General features: G+C 41.4%; 1 protein-coding gene across 3 annotated transcripts in view; it reads right to left on the bottom strand.

Moving 5' to 3' along the window:
* gpm6ba (glycoprotein M6Ba) overlaps positions 1-23645 on the bottom strand; it is a 59671-nt gene that overhangs the window by 5752 nt on the left and 30274 nt on the right. For all 3 annotated transcript variants that reach the window (XM_066661434.1, XM_066661433.1, XM_066661435.1), the window contains exons 2-6: positions 5324-5510; positions 4027-4183; positions 2669-2837; positions 2093-2166; positions 292-357 (exon numbers count right to left, since the gene is read on the bottom strand). In XM_066661434.1, coding sequence (XP_066517531.1) covers positions 292-357; positions 2093-2166; positions 2669-2837; positions 4027-4183; positions 5324-5510 — 653 coding nt within the window. The remainder of the gene's footprint in view (positions 1-291; positions 358-2092; positions 2167-2668; positions 2838-4026; positions 4184-5323; positions 5511-23645) is intronic.

The raw sequence follows: 23645 nt of genomic DNA on the forward strand, positions 1-23645 counted from the left end.
ATTTCAGTGAAAAATAAGTGCCATATTTCAGGCACCAAACATCTTTTGACTGAACGCAAGTTAAATACTGTATAAAAGTGTCTTCTTCATCAAACTATTGCTTTTAACCCCAGTCATGTGTAAATGGGACTCAAGCACACGGAACAGTATGTAACTGTGGCATTAAATCATTAACATACACAGGGATGGTTATGAAACAACACTGAAACTGATCTTTTTTAAGGCTCTGAAATATAGACCACAGTAAAATAGTTTAAACGGAATAATTCAGTTAAATCATGAGTGTCTTACCAGTGCAATCACAGTGGCTCCAGCTCCAGCACAGGCAACAATGTAGAGGTGGTAGGACAAATAGAACTGTAAAAGCAGGAAAGTACAGAAAGAAAGTCATGTTAGAGCTGTACAATGCACAATATGCAACAACATTTAATATAAAACCCTTACAGGCAACGTTTTTTAATTGTGGGGAACTGCTGTTGTTTCTGGTGTGTTTACATTTAGAAGCTCCTCATCGTTTAAGGTGGAATGAGTTTGAGGAGAAAAATGACTGCTGTTTGTACGTGGCTGAAGTTTAACTCATCTGTACGTTTTTATTCACATGTCACTGTCACCATAGAAACTCGTTTGTCAAGTTGTTTAGTTTTGTAGCACTTATGATCTGTGTTTGCTTTCATGCATTTAGAGGACTCCTGAATTTAGAGTGGGTTCCTGTAAGTCAATATTACCCACCTACGGAGAAGAAATAAAGCAATATCCTCATCTCTTTTCATGTTTTTTGACATTTGGAGCTCTTTGCCTTTTCTCTGCCATGAGCAGAGAGAGAGAGAGATAGAGAAAGCCTAGCATGTCTGACCGAGCCGCTTGTTTTTTTTTTGTTTTTTTTTTAAATAATTTACCAACACTGGGCCACGTTAAACACATTAGACCTGTTTCCAGTGCGCAAACAGACTGGAGATGTAGCAAATGGTAAGGAATATATGTGAATTTTATAAAAAAGTGTTTGTTGTTTACAATCGTAAGTGTTCCTGTTAAATAATAGCTCATTACGGGTCTTGTATTATATTTTGTCCACTTAAGTCCATTTGTATATTGTGTAGTTTAATGTTCCAAAACATTATTTCATTTTAGCACAGCCTCTTTTTACATTTCTGTATCCATGGAGGGGGAGGTTATTTATAAATGTGTTCATGGTTGTGATACCACAAATGTAACATGCATAGTTTTGTGTTCTGTTCTGTATTGTTTCTTGTTTGTGCTCCCCTGGTCATGTGACTGTTCCTCCCTGTCTTGTGTCTGCTTCCTGCTTGTTCCCAGGTCATGTGTTAATTTGTGCCCAGGTGTTTCTTGTTTGTGTTGTCTTTGATATAGTCCTTGTCAGCGTTTCCTGGTTGTGGGTCATTGTTGATGTGGTTGTACATATGGTTGTTGTCTGTGCATCATGTTTCTGTCTTACTGTGTTATAAACTGGTTCTATGTTTAAAGCCTTGTGTTTAGTCTTCTCATTTAGCTTTCTGTGTTTAACCTTGCACTGTGTTTAGCCCCTTTGTTCTGTATGGTCCTTGTTTAATGCTTAGCCGTGTTTAGTGTTTAGCTTTGTTTAGCGTTTAGCCTTGTTTAGCATTTAGATTTGTTTAGCATTTAGCCTTGTTTAGCGTTTAGCATTTAGCCTTGTTTAGTGTTTAGCTTTGTTTAGCATTTAGTGTTAGCCCTTTCTTTCTGTTTGGTTCTTGATTAGCCTCCTAGTCCTTGTGTTTAGCTTCTCTCAGTCTAGTTTCCTTTTGGTTATTGTTAATAAAGTCTCCTGCACTTACCTTCTTCCCTCACTCCTTGACCACTCTTACACACCCCGAATTGTTACAACAAATAGATAATGCAATGTAGTTTTGTATATTGGTGAAAAAAAATTACAGCCTTTATCTCTTTTGTTACAGCAAAAATGAAAGGTAAAAAATTAGTCATTACATAACAAGGTTATAAAATAGCAAGATTTCTTGTCTTATGTTTTCCTTTATTACACATTCCTTTATTACAGAGTCAAATTTCAAGTCAAAACATCATACAGTCAGGATAAGTAACATTGGTTGGAATTTACCTCACTGGTGTTACAGATGTCTGCCAAGGTTTGCCCACACGCTTTACCAGGGTCAGCATTCCAAGGGATGACTCCTGACATCAGAAACCAAAACACCAAACAAGAAAGGAAAAAATTAACTCTTCTTACTCTACTGACTCTCCTTCTGCGCAGCAAATCCAAACAGAGCACATTTCTACATAAAGAGCTCATTACGTTTATTAGAAGGTGGAAATGGGCTTTGAGTTTTAGTCAGAATCTGTTTGAGTTTTAGTGGGTGCAATAGTTTGGACTCAAACAGATGGCTCTTGGTCTGAATTTGGGATTTGAATTAGTATTCAAACCTTTTTAAAGTATAAATCAACACTGTACGTTCAGTCAGATAGTGGGGCCTTGTGGGCACATTTATATCAACTTGAAGAACTTGAATTTGAAGCGAACGTTTACCATATATTTGTTTCCTTATTCTCCTATTTATGTCTCTTACCTACCAATGATCCAAAGCTTTAAATTGTTTTATTTATGACATGGCACTATGGCTCTATCTCTTTCACTAATTCATTGTCCTGTATTATTTTGCTTTTGATACACACTCACCGTACTGCCTCACATCCACACAGATGTTGTCCACAGAGGTGAGATTGGCGATGGGAGATTTCATGGCGGCGCATGTAGTCCACATGTTGTAGAAGAGGAAGACAGGCACTGCGGAGAAGCCGAAGATTCCCAGCCAAGCCAAGCCCAGAATGTAGGTCAGGAACACAAACTGAGGAAAGACCAGGGGAAATAAGTTGCCTGGATATAAACACAAGGCTGCAGTTATATTTTTTAATTGTTTAACCATCCAGTGGTGAACTCAGACTGTTTGAAGGGCAGGGGCACAACATGTAATGATAAAAGGGCACTTCCTAAGACACGTTATTGACTTTTCTTGTCCTAGAGGGCACATCGTCATTATTTATTACAAGAAACAGCACCAAAGAGGGCACTTAGTTATTTATTTGCCATATGAAGGGGCAGCTAGTAGGGCACTTTGACTAATTTTTGCCACCCTAGAGAGCACTTTAGCCTGGTTTTTTCAACAATTATGCAGCCACTAAAAGAGAATTTGGAGTGTTTGAAATGGAAAGACATTTAAAAGCAATTAAACTTAAAAATCTTTGCATTAAATTAATGTTAATGGACAGATTTGCAAACTATAACAAACTGTAGTCTATAGGGTTGTCATCAGCCACCACTGTCTTAATGCTTATTTGGAATATGACCTAATATGATGGCCTATTTAAGTCTAGGGCCTTATCCATGGGATTACAACAGTGGCACATGTGAACTTACACAACCACACACACACACACACACTCATATACACATATGCCTGCAGGGCTTTAAAGACTGATGTTACTGGACATCTGTAGCAATTAAAGGAATTAGGCTACATACTACTAACTGTGCCAGAACAGTCCTTCGGGGCTGGGTTTGGCCCGCATGTGTACAGTATGTAGTGTGTGTGTGTTACGAGTGTAAAAATGCTTCAGTGCATATTGATCGCACAAGTCTGAAGGTGGTGAATTAGGTGCATACACATTTGGAAATGTCTCAAATATATATCATAACACATACTACATATTATATTATTATTCATTAATCAATGTAATACTATATTTATTTGAGAAAATAATTGTGTTGCTTTAATAAATGTAGTAAAACAACATAATATGTAATAAATTCATTATGTTTTTGGTAAAAGAAATATGAATAACAGTAATCAACGTACAGAATGGCTTCTTAAATATAGTGTTTCAAATGATTTTGAGGTCAGAGGTGTAGGCTGTTTTGCTGTATCTATGTTAGGTTGAGTGTGTGCGTCTACAGAGCCAACAGTTATGGTTTTCAGAGGGGGGTGGCGGCATTTGCATTACTTCAACCCAAAATCATACTTCTGATGCCACTCTCACCATAGCACTAATGCAGCGGCCACACACGGTGGTCTTGAACTCGCTGTGCATCTCTTTGACAGCGCTGGTCGTGTAGAAGCCCTCAGCCAGCAAGATGATACCATAGAGGAAGAAGAAAGAGGCGATGCCGTAGATGATGTACTGCAGAATCTGAACGCTGTACAGACAAGAAGACAAAAAAAATATTTATTTAGAGCAAGTGTGAAACTGAGGCCAAAGCACAGAGCTGTGTACTGGTCTGAGTCTCAACACAAACCCAACAGGTAAAACTTGGACCTGACCACAGAAGAACAGGGTGAAAGAGCGCTAAAAATGTATGTAAAGCAACAGATGGACTACACACTCTAACTGTGGAACTGCAACATTTACCAACGCATATGGTCAGTGGAGATGAAAAAATGGGTAAAAATGGTAGAAACAATATCTTTTTAATATTGTGGCTAATCAGCGTATTTTCTACCCTGCTCCAAAGATTAAATACATAGTACAGTTTCTGCAGTGCTGAGCCCGGAGTAGCAATGACAGAGGCACTGTAGTTTTAAGGTAAAAATAATACCTAGGCTTTCTTTAATGGTAAATTTGACTGTACAGTAATCCCTCGCTACTTCGCGGTTCATCTTTCGCGGATTGGCTACTTCGCGGGTTTTTTCAAGGGGGGCTATGGTCGCTATATCGCGGATATTGAGGGAAAATCTAGGAAAACTTTGAAAGATGAATAGACTAGGTGCCTAAAAATATCATTTTCTAATGGTGTGTAAATTAAAAGTATTTTTTATTATTATTTACATGTGTTAGACTGGGCCTGTAGGTGACACAATATATCATTTACAAGTATTTCTTACGTACAGTACATGTGTTGTTCGTGTCCACATCTGAGTGAAATTTACTGACGCTAAATCACAGCTTAGGAATGACTCTATTAAAGAAACTGGTGGGATATCACATGTAGTTCCAGCTGAAAAACATTATAGAATGACTGTTTAATGTAAAGGGTGGGTTGTTAACAGTAACAAGGAGGGTTTTAAACGTCTAAACACTCGTTAAATACATAAAAAAATATCTTTCCTCTACTTCGCGGAAATTCGTTTTTCACAGGTGGTCTTGGAACGCATCCCCCGCGAAAAACGAGGGATCACTGTAAAAGGTATACAGCATAATCTGTACTTAATCACAGCATGCGACATCCTCACCTGCCATTTATTATCAACCACTAGGTAACAAACAGTTGCCACTCTAAGCTACACACATAATTTCCCCCATTTTCTTCCCATGTAGTGACAAAACCTCAAACACCTACACGTCGATAAGGGTAGCGTGGTCGGATGTGATGCGGGAGAAGTGGTTCTCCAGCATGGTGACGGTGCCTGTCAGCGCCACATGTCCACAGCCACAGAACAGTGCCACGCCCGAGAAACACAGGATGGTGGCCACCAGTGAGGCGTACGGCACTCCGCCCAAACACTTAATACAGCAGTCCAAACAACCTGCAGCAGAGAAGAAAGCTTTTAGAGTACATTAACATTAACAGTCATTTTCACCAGTGAAAGAGTGATTATACTGTCACTTAATGGCATAAATATATACGATTCTCTACTAAACGTATTCTAAATATGGCGCCCATTTAGGGACCTGCTCCATGAAGAATAAACTGGTTCATTCAGGGGTTACAAAGCCATCTGATTTTAAAAAAAACTGTCTAAACGTAGCAATCAGTCACTTTCATAAAACTCTGGTGGCAAATATGACTTATTGGGCCTTTGAGTATCAGTGTCAGAGGGAAATACACCAGCCCCATTTAGCAACAAAAACTGCATTGTGTTTGCACATGGCAGGGTTTCCAGATCTTCTTTGTTACTGGGAGATTGTAAAGTTGTATTGCCACACAACAGAAAGACACAGCAAATACATCACAAAACTGTTGCAAGATCACAACAACAAAAACAATTAATTAACTCATGGCTTCTCTGGACTTCTGAATGATTCTGGATTTAAACAAAAGCAATGACCGAGAGCAAATTACAGGGTCTCACACTTAGGGTTTGTTCAACAGCATAAAAAAATACAACTCTTTTATATGCTCTCATTTTGGGAGAACTTAAGTATTTAAATAATTGGCTACTCCACTGATATTGAGCCAAATGTATCAATGCATCATCTGTAACTAGGAATCTAAAGCTAATTGTGCTTGTGGCATTTGTATCTGGATTCTTCTGTTATGGACCCACAAGAAATGTACCACAGACATGACAACTGCTCATAAAGTGTTGGCACATAATGAACAGTTTTATGGGTATAAATGAATTTTATCTACCAATAAAAGCCATTTTCATCATCGTTATCATTGAATTTGGTGATTCATGGACTGAATGAGCATACAAGCAGTAACAGATGCAGACAGGATGTTAAAACATTTCCATGAGAATTTGATCACAAATTGAGTTACAACATCATTAGTGAGGACCTAGTGAGGCTCTGTTGTTGTTTTTGGATAAAAAAAAAAAAGTCACTCCAACTCATGACTTGGCACAGGGTTCTATCATCTCTAAGAACACAGTTCCACTGCTCTACAGCCCAACAGACGGGGGTAGGGCTGGACAATCATTCAGTATCAATATATCTCGCAATATAATATGTTTCAATCATAAAAAAATGATTTTTAAACATTCATTAATTCATTGTCTGTAACCCTTATCATGTTCGTGGTGGGTCCAGAGCATACCTGGAATCATTGGGCGCAAGGCAGGAATACACGCTGGAGGGGGCGACAGTCCTTCACAGGACAACACACACACTCACACATTCACTCACACCTACAGACACAGGGAGAACACACCACACTCCTCACAGACAGTCACCCTTAGGAAACCCACACAGACACAGAGAGAACACACCACACTCCTCACAGACAGTCACCCGGAGGAAACCCACCAAACACAGGGAGAACACACCACACTCCTCACAGACAGTCACCCGGAGGAAACCCACCAAACACAGGGAGAACACACCACACTCCTCACAGGCAGTCACCCAGAGGAAACCCACGCAGACACAGAGAGAACACACCACACTCCTCACAGACAGTCACCCGGAGGAGACCCACACAGACACAGGGAGAACACACCACACTCCTCACAGGCAGTCACCTGGAGGAAACCCACGCAGACACAGAGAGAACACACCACACTCCTCACAGACAGTCACCCGGAGGAAACCCATGCAGACACAGAGAGAACACATCACACTCCTCACAGACAGTCACCCGGAGGAAACCCACGCAGACACAGAGAGAACACACCACACTCCTCACAGACAGTCACCCTTAGGAAACCCACACAGACACAGAGAGAACACACCACACTCCTCACAGACAGTCACCCGGAGGAAACCCACCAAACACAGGGAGAACACACCACACTCCTCACAGACAGTCACCTGGAGGAAACCCACGCAGACACAGAGAGAACACACCACACTCCTCACAGACAGTCACCCGGAGGAGACCCACACAGACACAGGGAGAACACACCACACTCCTCACAGGCAGTCACCCGGAGGAAACCCACGCAGACACAGAGAGAACACACCACACTCCTCACAGACAGTCACCCGGAGGAAACCCATGCAGACACAGAGAGAACACATCACACTCCTCACAGACAGTCACCCGGAGGAAACCCACGCAGACACAGAGAGAACACATCACACTCCTCACAGACAGTCACCCGGAGGAAACCCACGCAGACACAGAGAGAACACACCACACTCCTCACAGACAGTCACCCGGAGGAAACCCACGCAGACACAGAGAGAAGACATCACACTCCTCACAGACAGTCACCTGGAGGAAACCCACACGGACACAGAGAGAACACACCACACTCCTCACAGACAGTCACCCGGAGGAAACCCACGCAGACACAGGGAGAACACACCACACTCCTCACAGACAGTCACCCGGAGGAAACCCACGCAGACACAGAGAGAACACACCACACTCCTCACAGACAGTCACCCGGAGCGGGACTCGAACCCACAACCTCCAGGACCCTGCAGCTGTGACAGAGACACCATCTGCTACTCCACCGTGTCCTTCAATATTTCAGTATACATTATTTACAGCATCTGTCACTGACAGACACAAGTCAGAGTATCATCAGTGTTCTGTCACTTACCAACAACAAAGAATTTTAAGCCTAAACAGTTGGTAAACATCATATTTTTAATGCTATTTATTGGCTTATGCCTAGGTCTAGTATCCATATCACTTTCATGGTCACATCAAGATTTTCTCCACATGGTCTATCAAAACATGTTAGGAATTTCCAAGTGTGTATAATTATCTTGCTGTGGTGAAGTTTTCTGACACCTCCAGAGGTGAAACTCATGTAACCAGTGTCTTGACACCTCATTGTGACAGATTCATGTCAAATCAAATCCTCTGGCCATATACAAAGAGGAATTCACAAACCGAACCCATGCAGCACTGGGCCCACACTCAGGGCACTGTAAAATATCTAAAGTCAAAAGAAATTGTTTGTGTGAATCATATTCTCACACCGACAGATTGTTAATTATGAATATTTTATGATCTACAGCCCCTGTTACTTCCGAGCACGACTGTGTAATTAACTGCATAATCATCAGCTCAGTGTTACATGACCTCCTCAGTATGCTAATTGTGCAAAGTTTCAGTTTAATAGCATTGATATTCATGCACTAGCTTCAGAAATATTCCAGAGTCACCAAACCCTCCATGAAGAAGGCTTCAATAAGCTTAGCACTAAAAGGTTTGGTGGGACTCTGGGACTGTGGAGAACTCTGGACACTGTTCAGTCAGTGGTTGTGTCCTTTTAGCGTTTGTGTAAAGACCGAGTCACGTGATTGGGATTGATTGCAATTATATGTACACCATTGATATTTTTAGAAATTCTGTTTTAAATGCTTTTTGCTATTTTATTTATCATCAAAATTGTAACTTCAAAAGAGAAGCAAAAACACCTGTTCCATTAATTATAGTCAGTGAAGAAGGTTAACTTTGAACATGAGTGAAAGGAAGAGTACTTTCAATGGCAAGATATTTTTTGATTATTTCTCTTGGTTGGTTCGTTATTGAATCTCAAAACAATCCGAAGATCAGAGGCCGGTAAATTCAAACTACAGAGGAAACTCTACTTACGAACTTGATCCTTTCCGTGACCCGGTTCGTAAGTGGAAAAGTTCGTTTCTCGACTCAATTTTCCCCATTTAAAATAATGGAAAACCAACCCCCACCCCGAAAGTCAGCCTTTTTGCGCTGATATATGTTTACAAAACTCTCAAATTAGTAAAAAATACATGTAGCGTTACTAAAAATATAAGAGAAATACAGTGGTAACAGTAATAAAAAAGAAATAATAAAGTTTTAAGTGGTTACATATCGCTACCTTGAAGACATGACGACTGGCTGGAGGAGTAACACAGGCACTGGCTGTATGACGGGAGGTGGGGGGTGGGTGGAATAACGGAGAGTAGGCGGTGAATGTGGGGAGACGAAGCGTAGATACGGCTTAACTTAGCACGAATTTCGATGTCTGCTATTTACACTAATGCTAAATTGCTAAAGCTACAATTTGCTAATCTTAAAAGCTCACTCCAGTCTGGTCGCGCTGGGAGACTCGTCTATTGGGGTCAGTGGCCATTTCCAGCCGCCGGCTCGGCGGAGGCTCGGGTTCGTTTCTAGAGTCGTGGTTCATTGGTGGAGGCAAAAAAATATTCAAATGTCCGGTTCGTATCTTGGAAACTTCGTTAGTAGACGTTCCACTGTATATAAAAAAAATAAAGAATGATCTAACAGCTTGTACAATGAGAGCTGCCTGTGTTTTTTCAGTGAACAAGAACTTAGATAATACCATATTCATCGCTTTACATACATTTTTGTCAAGTTTGTCAAGCCCAAACCTTTGAAATGGACAATTTTCCTGAATGACAGCACACACAGTGACAATGACTTTCAGTAATTATTTACAACTACAAACTCTTTTGTTTGGTTTTCCTGCCCTTCACCACTTGTTAACTGTTTCAAAATGGAGTGTATTTTGAAAGTCTCTTGCCTATTTAAGTGTAGATTCCTTCATTAAATCTTTATTGTTTGCCTTTGCCTCCATAACTGCTACCAAAATGGTCGTCTAATCAGCGACAAAACCTGTTCAGAGTGAACCATGCTGAACCAAAGAACACAAAATCTCCCTCTAGGGCTTGGGCACATGATTCTTCAATAAAACGTCAAAGGTGACATTCACAATTGTAATAAAAACTATATTTTAAATAAAATTCAGAAGATGTTTCCTCACCATTTGCAAGGTCTAATGTGTTTTACAAAGCCCTGGTGTCAGTAATTGGCTAAAAAAAAAAACCCAATGTGTTTTGGTCAGATACACCGGCCAAGTCATACGCCTTTTTGTACTTACATCACATGCACAGCCTCTAAAAGAGGATCTGACACCTTTTGCTGTTACCTGAGCACATTTCTCATTGTTGGAATCACTACTGCAAACATGGAGATGTCAGCATGCTCAGTCATCTGCTCGTTCCCCTTGTTGCCAAACCAAAGAAATGTCGAATTAGGGCCAATAGAGAGCACCGCAGAGTTCAGGCTTGGCTTTTGAAAGGCTGCAAGAGCTGAAAGGATGTTTAGATTTTTCTTTCTTGCTGAACAGGTAGGATATGTCTTTTTTAAGACTAACTACTAAAACAGAGGGCCATTGCTGTGGAATTTATTATCGGTAATGATACAACAGAATTACCTGCAAATTACTGACCTCTCCCTGAAAACCCCACTCTGTTTCCCCACATTCTGTTCCCTGTCAGCCCTAAAGTCTCACTGAAAACTTTTCAACTCAGCCTTGTGGTACTTTCATGTTATATATTGAAAGAGTGGTGTTGCGTCACTCTTTTGGATAGGACTTGATTTTCCTTGCTTTTTTCTTCTACTAGGTACTCTACATTCTTAAGTACCTAGACACCACTTGTAATTAAAGTTCTCTGCTACTTTTATTGCTGAGACAGATGTTTAGCTGCACACACAATTGTAAGTTCACCATAGAACATTCCAAGAAAGTGGGTCGCTCTGGAGAAGCTGCACCTTAATTTCAGGATGTTTAATACCAAGTCTTGGCTAGTGGGGAATAAATCTATTCAGCATTGTGCTGTGAAGCTATGGAGCTCTTTCCAGTTACTTTGGAGTGAGTTAGAGTGGCGTCTGAGATCTAAAACAATTAGATCCAACATCAGTACCTGAACACATTAATGTTAATGAAGCATGTCTTCACAGCAATAGACTAAGGCTTTAAGTAACTATTGATCATTTTGTTTAGTCTGGGGTTTGTGGTGTCACCCGGAGGAAACCCACGCAGACACAGGGAGAACACACCACACTCCTCATAGACAGTCACCCGGAGGAAGCCCACGCAGACACAGGGAGAACACACCACACTCCTCCCAGACAGTCACCCAGAGGAAACCCACGCAGACACAGAAAGAGAACACACCACACTCCTCACAGACAGTCACCCGGAGGAAACCCACGCAGACACAGAAAGAGAACACACCACACTCCTCACAGACAGCCACACGGAGGAAACCCACGCAGACACAGGGAGAACACACCACATTCCTCACAGACAGCCACCCGGAGGAAACCCACGCAGACACAGGGAGAACACACCACACTCCTCACAGTCACTCGGAGGTAACCCACGCAGACACAGGGAGAACACACCACACTCCTCACAGACAGTCACCCGGAGCGGGAATTCCTGGAGCTGTGTGACTACGACACTACCTGCTGCATAACCATGCCGCCCCAAAGTCAATTCAAGAAGCAAAAGAAAGAAAAAAAAAAAAAAAAAAAAAAAAAAGCCTGTGACAATAGCAGAAGCTTCACTTTTCTCATCTTACCTTGACGGTAGTACAGAAGCTGAGAGAAGCATAACAAATTCAGGAGAAAACACAGACATAAAAGGTCAGCCCTTCAAAGCTCCGGGCCCTTTGACCCGCTCATCCCATTAGCAATGCTAATTCATTTTTACAGTGCATACAGCCTCCCTGAACATACATGCGCATCTGTTCCACTATCCGGTGCTTTAATGCATTTTAAGGTCATTCTCTGAGATTGGAACTGGCCATTTACAGACAGAGATAAATCTCATACATTAACCAGGCCATTACTGTAATCATTCAACAGCCATTTCACAAGAACCATAGTTTGGCATCGATTATGACAGGGGAAATTAGGAATTTTTCATTAAAGAGATATGCCTGTCGGAGAGAAATGGATGGATGAGTGCGCGGAATGATAAACGGAAGAGAGATGACGAGTGTTTTTGCGTAGGTGAGTAAGCATTTGGACAGGTGAAAGGGACAAGATGGAGACAAAAGACAAAGGGGAGATACGTCCTGTGTGAACATTTAAAACCTTATATAATAGACGTTAAAAATAGTTACACACAGAGAGAGAGAGAGAGAGAGAGAGAGAGAGAGAGAGAGAGCAAAAGGAAAAAGGGCGTTACAATTGCACACTCTTGTGTGTTCCATTCTGGTGTTTCCATGGCAACCCCTTTTCAATCTGTATCTTTAACACTTCCTAATTGTGGCAGTGTGCTCTGGAAGCTGGCATTCCCCCCTTTGTCTGGAAATCCTGTACATTTGGGAAAATGATGAGACGCTCTGTGTTTTGGGTCGAAGGTAGCGGGATTGTAGGGGAACAGCAGAGGCTAAAGCTTCACTGGGCTTGGGGCACTCCCTAGAGCTCCCAAGCTATTCATGTACTTCACAGATCACAAGACTTCAGAGAATCCCACACAAACATCTGAGCACTTGGTCACAGTAATATTTTCTTTTCTGGTTTCTATGACGATTATTCATGGCTTGTAGCCAACTCTTTTTTTTCTTATTCATTTTATTCATAATTTTAGTGTGGTGTTATTTACCATAAACTGTCGTTCATTCATTATTCAGTACCATTGCCCAACCTCCTCTTTTGGGATTGAAGAGTCAGGTTTTGTTACTGTGACGATGTAAATGACATACATCCACCCTTTATGTAAATAATACCACAGAAGCAGCGATGTCAACACTGACTATTTTTACTGCTTAGTGTCTATATATCGACTCTATGCACTGGAGAGTGTGGCTCACTTTGAAACCTGAAACTAGTCCTGTTTACTTACTATTTCATACTTTTTCTTTAAAAAATAGTTTTAAGACGTTTAAGGTGTATGCGTGAAAAAAGCTTTATGTAGTGAAAGTGACTGTGAAATTAAACTCGGTCAAATAAAATCACAGTAATTTAATAATCAGAGACTAGACTAAAGAAAGAGTGACATGAACGAGTAAAACCTGGGAGGCAGTGGGTGCTCCATGGGGAGAAGAAGCTCACAGGTGAGTGGTTGCATAAGAGCACTGAGAACATTGCATAATAGATCTATCCCATTAACACTAATTAAATAATGAGGCAAACAGCGAAGAGCTATGGACTCTAGCTGGCTCGCTACTCACATTACAGCAGAGGCCCAAGAGCTAACAATGGCTGTAGGGTCAATTCAGAGAGCACAAGATACTTTTGAGGAAAGCAAATTTTTAATATGTCAACGTGAAGAAACCAAACCAAATGCAATTTGCTCTGTTTTGAGATTTGCTTTATGACTTTCTTGAAATGGTTTAGACACTCATTGGGCAGATACATAGCACAGCTTACACAGAGTGTGGATACATATTAAAATGTGCCTAGAATTCAACAGTAAACAGTGCTGTCTGTTAGCATGACTAGCAAAGCTAGCTTTGCTAGTTGGGGGGGATTTAAAATAACTGGTGGCAACATGGCATTATGCATAGGGCAGGGGTGTAAATACTGTAACTATATATAATAAATAATTATGGTATTGAACTTTAATACATCAACAGGTAGCCAACACTTTAAAACAAGACAGCTAACAAATGCGCTAATGAGCAAATAATAGTATTCCTCCCCATACAACATTAGCATTTAACCCAACGTTTAAACAATAATACAAACCCAAATAAACCATAAATATGGATAGTTTAGCTGTTCAGTTTCTGATCATGGAAAGCCTGTTGTTTTCTGTTCATACCACGCAATAAAACAGAATCACAGTGTTGAATTGACATTCAAATGATTCGTTTACACCAGACTCTTTTTAAATGTGATCTTTATTAAACCAGGCAAGTCATTAAGAACAGCTTCTTATTTACTATGGCACCCTGGAAAATCTTATGACCGAAAATAACAAGATTACGTTTTAACGGTGACATTTTTAAATGTTTTTAAAATCAAGTACTGTAACATATAATACTATAACAACACAACATATAATAACATATGTACTATAACAGGGTTTTGCTGGAAATCAGTTATTTATACTACTTACATTTCTGCATTAACGTCTAAAAGATGAAATGGTGCTGTTTGTAGGGCTGTTGCAGTGAAAGATTTTACCGTGCTGTGTTTTAATGGGGCAGCAATATGCGGTATTACTGGCCAAAATGGCTTAATTTATCCTGATTTTAGCACTATAGTCTAAATTCGCCTGGAACCAGCTTGAACTGATCCTTTGAGGCTGCTTCATGACTTGGTGCTAGTGGAGGCAGGTGGACTTCGATAGTTGGATGATAGGTAGCTAGATGAGATCTCAAACTCACATTTCCCCATTTCACAGCAACCTTTCTGTGTTTTCTATAGGTTTTTTTTTTTTTCAGAATAAAGGTTTTCTGCCATTGTGTCCATTTTATAAACGAAGACTGACACTCAGTTCAGATGCCAACAGTTGGAAAGGATTACACTCAATTCTTTTGTTATTTATTTATTAACTTAAACCAAATTTATTTAACATTCATTACACACGCACTAAAGTGTAAAATGAGGAAAAAATGTAAAATGTATACATCTCGGTAGTGACGGTTGCTTGCCTTTTTTTGCGGTTGGCTCGTCAATAGACCGATATTATCATATTACGGTTATTGCAACAACCCTAGCTGTTTGTAATGGAGGTATGGCCATTCACTCCCTTATTTGATACAGCGAGAAACCCCTTGCTGTCTGGTCTTCTGGCTTTTTAATAAGTCCACAGGCTTCACCTGCTTTCAAGTAATGTTAAAGTTGTTGTATTAAAATGCTGTGCAGTAACATTCAAATTGTCGCTGTCCAAAAAGAAAGAACGTATCTCTGTTTTAGTTCACTACGTCATCTGAACACTGCAGCTGCTCTGAAAATGTCATGATCAATGGACCAAAATCCTCCAAAAGTACTTCCTGACATTGACTTACATTACAATTTAAAACGGTTTTATTTCTTCTCTTATAAACATACTATTTTGGAGAGCGGCGAAATGTGTCCAGTGTCGGTGTGTGTTACAGATACAGATGCGATGGCTTTCAGAACATGAAAGGTTTATGGGAAAAAGATATGCCTTCACACAGGAAGGAGAGACTATTAAACTATCTAAACATCTTTCTACACATGTCTGTAAAACAAGATAATATGGAGCTCAGCTCAGCTGCACTGGCCTAGGGCTAAGGTCAAGGACTGAGACGAGGTAAGAACCTGCAGAACAATCCAAATCCTGGAGATCTCTGGCAGTTCAGACTGCATTTTAGACCCCAAATATAGGACCTATCCAAGGAAAGTCATAGTCACCCTAGCACTAATCTACTTGCACGCTTATATGTGTATAACTAAAACCACATGTGCCATTTTGTCTTATCTTTATGAGGCAAGAGGTTTTGGAAGTTATCACAATGTTAACATTCTTCTTTGACGTATCAAAAAAGTGTGCAAGAACAGGGAGCAAAACTGCCCTGCGATGGGTAAAGGCTCTATGTAGTGTGTGTTATATGGTCTAGCTCACTGTGCTACTGCACATTTGAGGAAAGGGACACAGAATAAAAACCACGACAAAACCATGTCTTGTATTGTGTTGACTCGGGATGAGGGTGTATTTTTTAGTCCCCTAACAGGCATCAGTGAAAATGCCGGCACTCTTCCTCATTCATCTGCAGTGAAAGTGCATTAATGGGGTGGAGACACAGGAGAGGACAGGGCTGCTTCCAGCCGTAAAAGGAAATCAATGGACTATTCATTAAAGCAGAATTTAGGGGCCAGAGAGTGCTCGACTCATCTCTCTCTCCCTTTCTCATATTTATTCCTCTGGGTATTTATTCTCCCAGTCGTGAAATTTGACAAGCCCGGACAGTCAACACTGTTATGAATAAGGCTCCTCAATTCGATTTACGCGTCTGTTTTTACAAACTGGGCTTTCCAGCTTGCTATTGCAAACATGTGCAGTGTCAGTTGAAGGCAGATGTGCAGTGCTAGTCGCACCTGAAGGCCCTTGAGAAATGAACCATCCTCAAACAGAAGGCACACAAACCGCTGAAATATTACTGCCCTGTAGTGATATAGATGAGGTCAACACTGCCATTAACCTGCAGCCTACAGTGGGAACATTAAAGAAATGAATAGCTGCACGTAAACCAAACGGAAGCATTTTTTAAAATGACACACTAGCCTTACTGGGGGCTAAAAGGCTAAAAAAAAGCAATGAAGATACGGTTTGAGAGACCAGGTCAAACTTTCAGCTCAGCTAAACATCTAGCGTTTAGCCTGTGCCTACGCTGGGCTGCCCAGGTCAGCTGATTCTATGCTAGTTAACGTTGGCATACTAGCAGCAACGGGAGGCAGGAGGCTCAAGAGCACAGCAGACCTAGATGGGTAATGATTCGGAATGTTTCCTGTTTCCTCCCCCATCACTTTAATGCAGTCTCCATTCTACCCACATACAGCAACCAAAACTGCGCTTTTTTAACTGTGCTTGTAAGTAGGGGTGGGCGATATGGCCCTAAAGTAATATCATGATATTTCAGGCGATATCATTTGGCGATAACAATATTCTTGGCGATATTAAAAAAAACAACACTGAAAAATACTTTTATTAATTTCCAGAACAAACTATTACAACAAGATAATTTATTTATTTTTAATTAGATTCCATTTATAATTTATATATCCTCCGGGTGACTGTCTGTGGGGAGTGTGGTGTGTTCTCTCTGTGTCTGCGTGGGTTTCCTCCAGGTGCTCCGGTTTCCTCCTACAGTCCAAAAACACACGTTGGTAGGTGGACTGGAGACTCAAAAGTGTCCGTAGGTGTGAGTGTGTGAGTGAATGTGTGACTTGCACTGTGAATGGGTGTCGAGAATCGAACAAAGCAAGTTTTTTTGTTTGTTTTTCATATGTTCGTGTGGGGGTGAGTCTAAGCTAAAAGACGTTTCACGAGTGAAGTAATCAGTCTGAGACTTCGCTGATAATTTCCACTTTTTATTTCTTCAGAAATAAACACAGATCACATTCATACTGTAACTGGGAATGTCACAAATTACTGGTCAGTTACTCAGCTCAGGAAGAAGAATGTAAGCATTCTGGATGGATGGATGAACTCGTGGGCCTCATCATTTTTCCATTCCTAGACCTGTCCCAATCCTAAACAAACCTGACAACAACGTCAAGTTCTGTAAATGTAGCACCAGCTGCCTTTCCACTGTTGATGTAATTTATGTCGAGTTTATGCTTATCTGGATATAACATTTCTAAAAGTCCTCTGAACAGTTTGAAGACGACGCAAAGTACTTTCTCTCTTCCCTGTGAAATACAAGCCTCAGTGTGCTTCTAAAAAGTGTTTCAGCGTGTTTCAGCTTGGCTTTTGTCTGTGAAGTTCCTCAGTAAAGCTGAAAAATCTGTTCCCTCTGAGTCTCTTTTCAGAACGATATAGCAACGGCACTGCCAGAAAGTTTGGGCTGAGGAAAATGAAAGGGTGAGTGGAGAGTAAGGGAAAAAAGCACTGGGGAGAGAGCATGAGAAAGAGAAAGAGAGTGAGAGAGAGCAAAAAGCATTTTGTGGCCTGGGGGGGCTAGTGAAAAGCGGTTGTCATGGAAGCGTGTTACCCACGACCCAGTTAAGCGCACCCGCAGCTGACTATCTTCAGCGTTGCCACAGTTTCCACACACTTCCCACACATACGCTACCCCAGGGGTGTGTGTGTGTGTGTGTGTGTGTGTGTGTGTGTGTAAGACAGTGAGAGAGAGAGTTGGACTATAACAGTGATTATGGCGAATAACTGCAGAGGGTCACAGGTTGCTGTACCAGGAAGCTCATGATGCCCTTTAAATTTGAGGCCACACAGAGAGCAGGGGATCACAACCTTCCACAGGCTCGCCCTCCTTCACGTAGATGTAGTTCATACATTGTAGGGACTTACTGCTGTGTTTTATTCATGAGCACATAGCACTAGGAGCCAAAAGAATAGAAATAGAGATGCTTCTATATTTGTATAATCATTAACCTCTTGCGTATTAATTTGATAATTAACGGATTCGTCTAAACACTGCTGTGTTTGTTGATGACAAAATAGAGGAGCGTGGTGTGTTCTCCCTGTGTCTGCGTGGGTTTCCTCCGGGTGACTGTCTGTGAGGGGTGTGGTGTGTTCTCTCTGTGTCCGCGTGGGTTTCCTCCGGGTGACTGTCTATGAGGAGCATGGTGTGTTCCCCCTGTGTCTGCATGGGTTTCCTCCAGGTGACTGTCTTTGAGGGGTGTGGTGTGTTCTCCCTGTGTCTGCATGGGTTTCCTCCGGGTGCTCCGGTTTCCTCCCACAGTCCAAAAACATACGTTGGTAGGTGGATTGGAGACTCAAAAGTGTCCATAGGTGTGAGTGTGTGAGTCAATGTGTGTGTGTGTGTGTTGCCCTGTGTAGGACTGGCGCCCCCTCCAGGGTGTATTCCCGCCTTGCGCCCAATGATTCCAGGTAGGCTCTGGACCCACCGCGACCCTGAACTGGATAAGTGGTTACAGATAATGAATGAATGAATGAATTATTAGAACATTATTGCTAGGTTTTTTGTTTTTTAAGACCATAGAGCACTAGGACCTGTTTATTTTATTATTATTTAATTTCTATTCTAACAATTAGAACTGATTAATAAACTAAGGTACAGAATTAAGGCTGCAACTTAAGAGTATTTGCATAATTATTCAACCTCTTGACTTGAAGTTGATTAACTGACTAACCTGATCCACAAGGGACTTAATGCCATGTTTTAGTCATAATCTAATACAAGCAAAATCATAAGACAATGGAAATGAACCCTTTGGGGTCTAAGGACATTTTCTCAATGTTCTGATATTCGTCTTTAAAAGCACTTCTATTATAATAATATTAGCCATATGTTTTATATCAAAACGTTCAGAACAATCTCAGCTCTCTCGTTAAGAGAGGCCCGTGTGACCTCGAGCATTTTATGAAGAGACAATATGTCTCTAACCCTGAAAATCTTTATATTTCTCGTGAAAACATCCCTTTCCTCGTGTGGATGAATAATTTTGGCGATTGAAATAGTTTTATCAGAGTCTTAAAAACAAGTGAATCCACCAGTGGCGAGAGGCAGAGGAGGCGTGTCTCAAGCTCATTCATAGGCTGGTAACTCGGGATGTGCAGTATGGCGTACAGTGGTGATAACACGCGATCGAAAGAGCAGTCTCTGCACATTCACAGAGTGTTTGAACTGTATTTCTGCGCTGTGCTATCGCTAACATATTAATAGAAACATCGCGAATGGTCGTATTTGAAGCGCCGGCGCATTCTTCGACCCCAGAGGGTTGAAAAGAGTCGCACTGGGTCTGGAGCATTGTGTTCAGTGAAGGAACACAAACAGGGCTTGGCTGCTGTCTATCGCAGGACATCAAACCCTCACCCGGTCACTCACACCAGTGGACAATTTCGCCAGTCCACCTCTACATATGTTTTTGGATTGACATAGGTATAACCAGATCATGCGAGGACTGAACCCAGGACCCCAAGACCCCGGAGCTGTAAATCAGTTAAACGACAATGTATTGTAGAAAGATAAGTAAAAGCATGTAACATTAGCTTTAAGTTGCAGTTTCCGTTGTTTTATGACAGTGTTCAACAAAGTGCCCTGGGACCATTTCTTTGGGCTCTTCTTACTTTGCTGGTGTCATCAGTAAATAAATGTCTCTGTTTGTGCCGCAGTCAGTTTACTTCAAACAACAGAAGCTGTATCGCCCCCAAGACATCTTTTAGTGTACACAACTGTTTAAAATATCAACAGCTTTGTCAAAACTTCTTAAGGGCCCTAATAACTAACAAATCGGGAAGATTTCCTACTCAACGTTAATCTAAAACTAGGCCCAATCGGCATTCAGGACGAGCTGTAGGGCTTTTGTTTCTGTCATGTCACTGATGCACCGGCTCACTTTAGTGCTAATGAATCAACCTTCCTTTGTGCAGTGAACAACCGAGCATAAAAACAGACATCTTTATTCAAGCGGTGGTGAATATTTAAAAGGCCTGGCGTTCATATTTCTGCTAAGGGCCATTCCTTTTTAGGAGTTGTGCATATTAATTTGTAGGGCAATTTTCTTCCTGGGAAAGAATACTCTCTCAAGCGAGAAAAACACTGACACACTGTCGAATGCAGTGGAGTCACGGCCGATCTGCTCGAACTGTTGGAACACAGCCATGCCTCGTCCTCCTTATGCCTCGTGGGTCTGTGAGTTTGTGCGATTTGCCATCAAAAACGTTGCCTATCTACAGTTTGCTACTAATTAAAGAACACATCAAAGACTGATCTCAAATCAGATTATCTATATCTTTGAAAAATACATTCATTTAATGTAATTTGTCTCGTGATCGTGAAAGAATCAGGAATCTGATCATACTAGATCTGATGATGCATTAATATGACTTACCAAGCATGCTAGCATTGCCTGGCAATTAACGGAAAGTAGTAGGCACATAGGGGAGCTCCCAGCATGCTCGGCAGCTGCCCTTTCTGTGGTTTATTGGGGCAGCCCCAGGGTTAGAGATGGTATTCCCCCAAATCCACAGCTGAAGTGCGCTTGAGGAACGCACTGAACTCCCAAACTGCTCTTCTTACAAGGCCCCCTTGTAAGAGCAGTAAATAAAGGTCGCTTGTTTCAGACATGGCTCAGTCTCATTTTCTCACATCCTTCCCTGATGGTTAGGGCACTATAATCTAATCGAAACCAACAGCATTGATGTATACTTACACTTTCCTTTTATTTTTGAGAGAGTTGCCTCAACCAATACCAACGTGCAGCATCCACCTTGTACCATTGTACCAGCAATCTCAAGACACATTACTACACATTAGGTAAAGAGGAGACAAGAGGGAATGATCGAGCCAGTTTTGGAAGATACGAATGATCAAGAGGCCAGCAGGGGCCACAGTGGCAGATTTATCCAGGACAGGAGTCACACCCATACTCATTTAGATTAAACTTCCAGGGAACTTTAATGAACTTGGTTTTACATCTCATCCAAAGGATGGCACTACTTTATTCAGCATCCCCACTACTGCACAGACCTCAGGAAAAATGCACCCTGTGATGTCTCCTGTTCAAACCCCGAACCTCCTGAGCTTCACTGGACTTTCTGATGTTCTTCTGAAGATGATTTTGAGGAAAAAGTCATTATACTCACAGACAGTCACCCGGAGCGGGACTCGAACCCAGAACCTCCAGGACCCTGAAGCTGTGACAGAGACACCACCTGCTGCTCCACCATGACGCCCAATATTGTATATTTATGTAAGATAAATATTTAATATCAGTGCAAGAGCAAACATCTAGAGCAACCTATAACAATAATGTAAAGTGAAGATCAATGTAGGTTACAGTCATGTTCTGTTATTGTTCTACAGGTTGTATAAAACACATTGCACAGGTAACTCCTTAACCCTCAGGTGCTGTAATATCTGATCTTGAGTAAAGCCAGGTATTAAAGTCCACCCAGAACTGGGCAAATGCATCAGTTTCAGAGACCACAGGCATAAGTAGGTCAAAGGGTGACAGACAAACTGCATCAACAGATGGGTCATTTGTAATAGAATACATACATACTACTAATACTACCACTACTACTAATACTACTACTACTACTAATAATAATAATAATTGTGGGGCGGCATGGTGGTACAGCAGGTAATGTCTCTGTCACAGCTCCAGGGACCTGGAGGTTGTGTGTTTGATTCCTGCTCTGGGTGACTGTCTGTGAGGAGTGTGGTGTGTTCTCCCTGTGTCTGCGTGGGTTTCCTCCGGGTGACTGTCTGTGAGGAGTGTGGTGTGTTCTCCCTGTGTCTGTGTAGGTTTCCTCCGGGTGACTGTCTGTGAGGAGTGTGGTGTGTTCTCCCTGTGTCTGCGTGGGTTTCCTCCGGGTGACTGTCTGTGAGGAGTGTGGTGTGTTCTCCCTGTGTCTGCGTGGGTTTCCTCCGGGTGACTGTCTGTGAGGAGTGTGGTGCGTTCTCTCTGTGTCTGCGCGAGTTTCCTCCGGGTGACTGTCTGTGAGGAGTGTGGTGTGTTCTCTCTGTGTCTGCGTGGGTTTCCTCCGGGTGAATATAGCTATGCAGGTTTTATAAAAGCAAGTGGTGTCCTCTGAACCACAGTGTATTTAGTGGAACTAAGTGGCTATAATTATGTGAACAGCTTTTGAAGTCAACTCCCCTCTCAACATCACCAAGCAGATTGATCAATCAGTCCTGTGGTTTTAACCCAATATGGCTGTGAAGCCCCTAGCTTTTCTGTCTACATCCATCAATACAGACACTCAAACAGCTACACAGGCCACTACACATTCTCTCCTGTTCACACACACCCACACACACCCACACACACACACTCAATCTACTTAGTGCTTAAAACTACTAGCTCAGACAATACTTACAGGGCTCCAATACATAAATACATTCTCAACTCACACAACAGCATTTATACAGCTTTCAAGTAATTAGTAGGACACTAGGACTGTGTTAAAAATGCTTTTCTAGTTCATACCTCACAGGGAAACACACACTCACACCTATGGACACATTCGAGTCTCCAATCCACCTACTGCCCTTTGTATTTGAACCATAGGAGGAAAACAAAAAAACAGAGAACACACAAAACTCCAGATAGTCACCCGGAGCGGGGCTTGAAGCCACAAACACAGGACCCTGGAGCTGTGTGACACTGACAGTGCCTGCTGCACCACTAAACTGCACACAGGTTCTTCACATGCACAGATTGTTTTTATTAATCGTATTCTTTAGTCAAATAACAGAGAACAAAACGCATTTGTGGCATATTTAGTGAAAGATACTTATTATAATTATAAAGTCTTCAAAAATGTGTTTAAATAATGACTAAAATATATGTTTCAGTTGGAAATATGTACAAAAAAATAGACTATTTATTATAATAGACAATAATTATTACTGTGCATAAAAAAATAATAAGAATTCAGATGATTCCACCATTTGCACAGTAGTGTATTCATTCATAGGCCTATTTATAGAAAGCACGACTGTCTTCCTCATGTTTGTATCAACCACTGGAAAAACAACTTCAGTCATGACAAACTAAAATGGCTGACTGGGAGCAAGTTTAACTGGAGATACATGAAGATCTGTTCCAAGATGGAACCTCTTCACATTAGTGCTGGCCTGAGCCATGGCAAGCATTCAAGCCCTGCATGTTACATAAGACAGAGCTTAATGCC

Source organism: Hoplias malabaricus, chromosome 2 (genome assembly GCF_029633855.1).
Source record: "Hoplias malabaricus isolate fHopMal1 chromosome 2, fHopMal1.hap1, whole genome shotgun sequence".
NCBI classification, from domain to species: domain Eukaryota; kingdom Metazoa; phylum Chordata; class Actinopteri; order Characiformes; family Erythrinidae; genus Hoplias; species Hoplias malabaricus.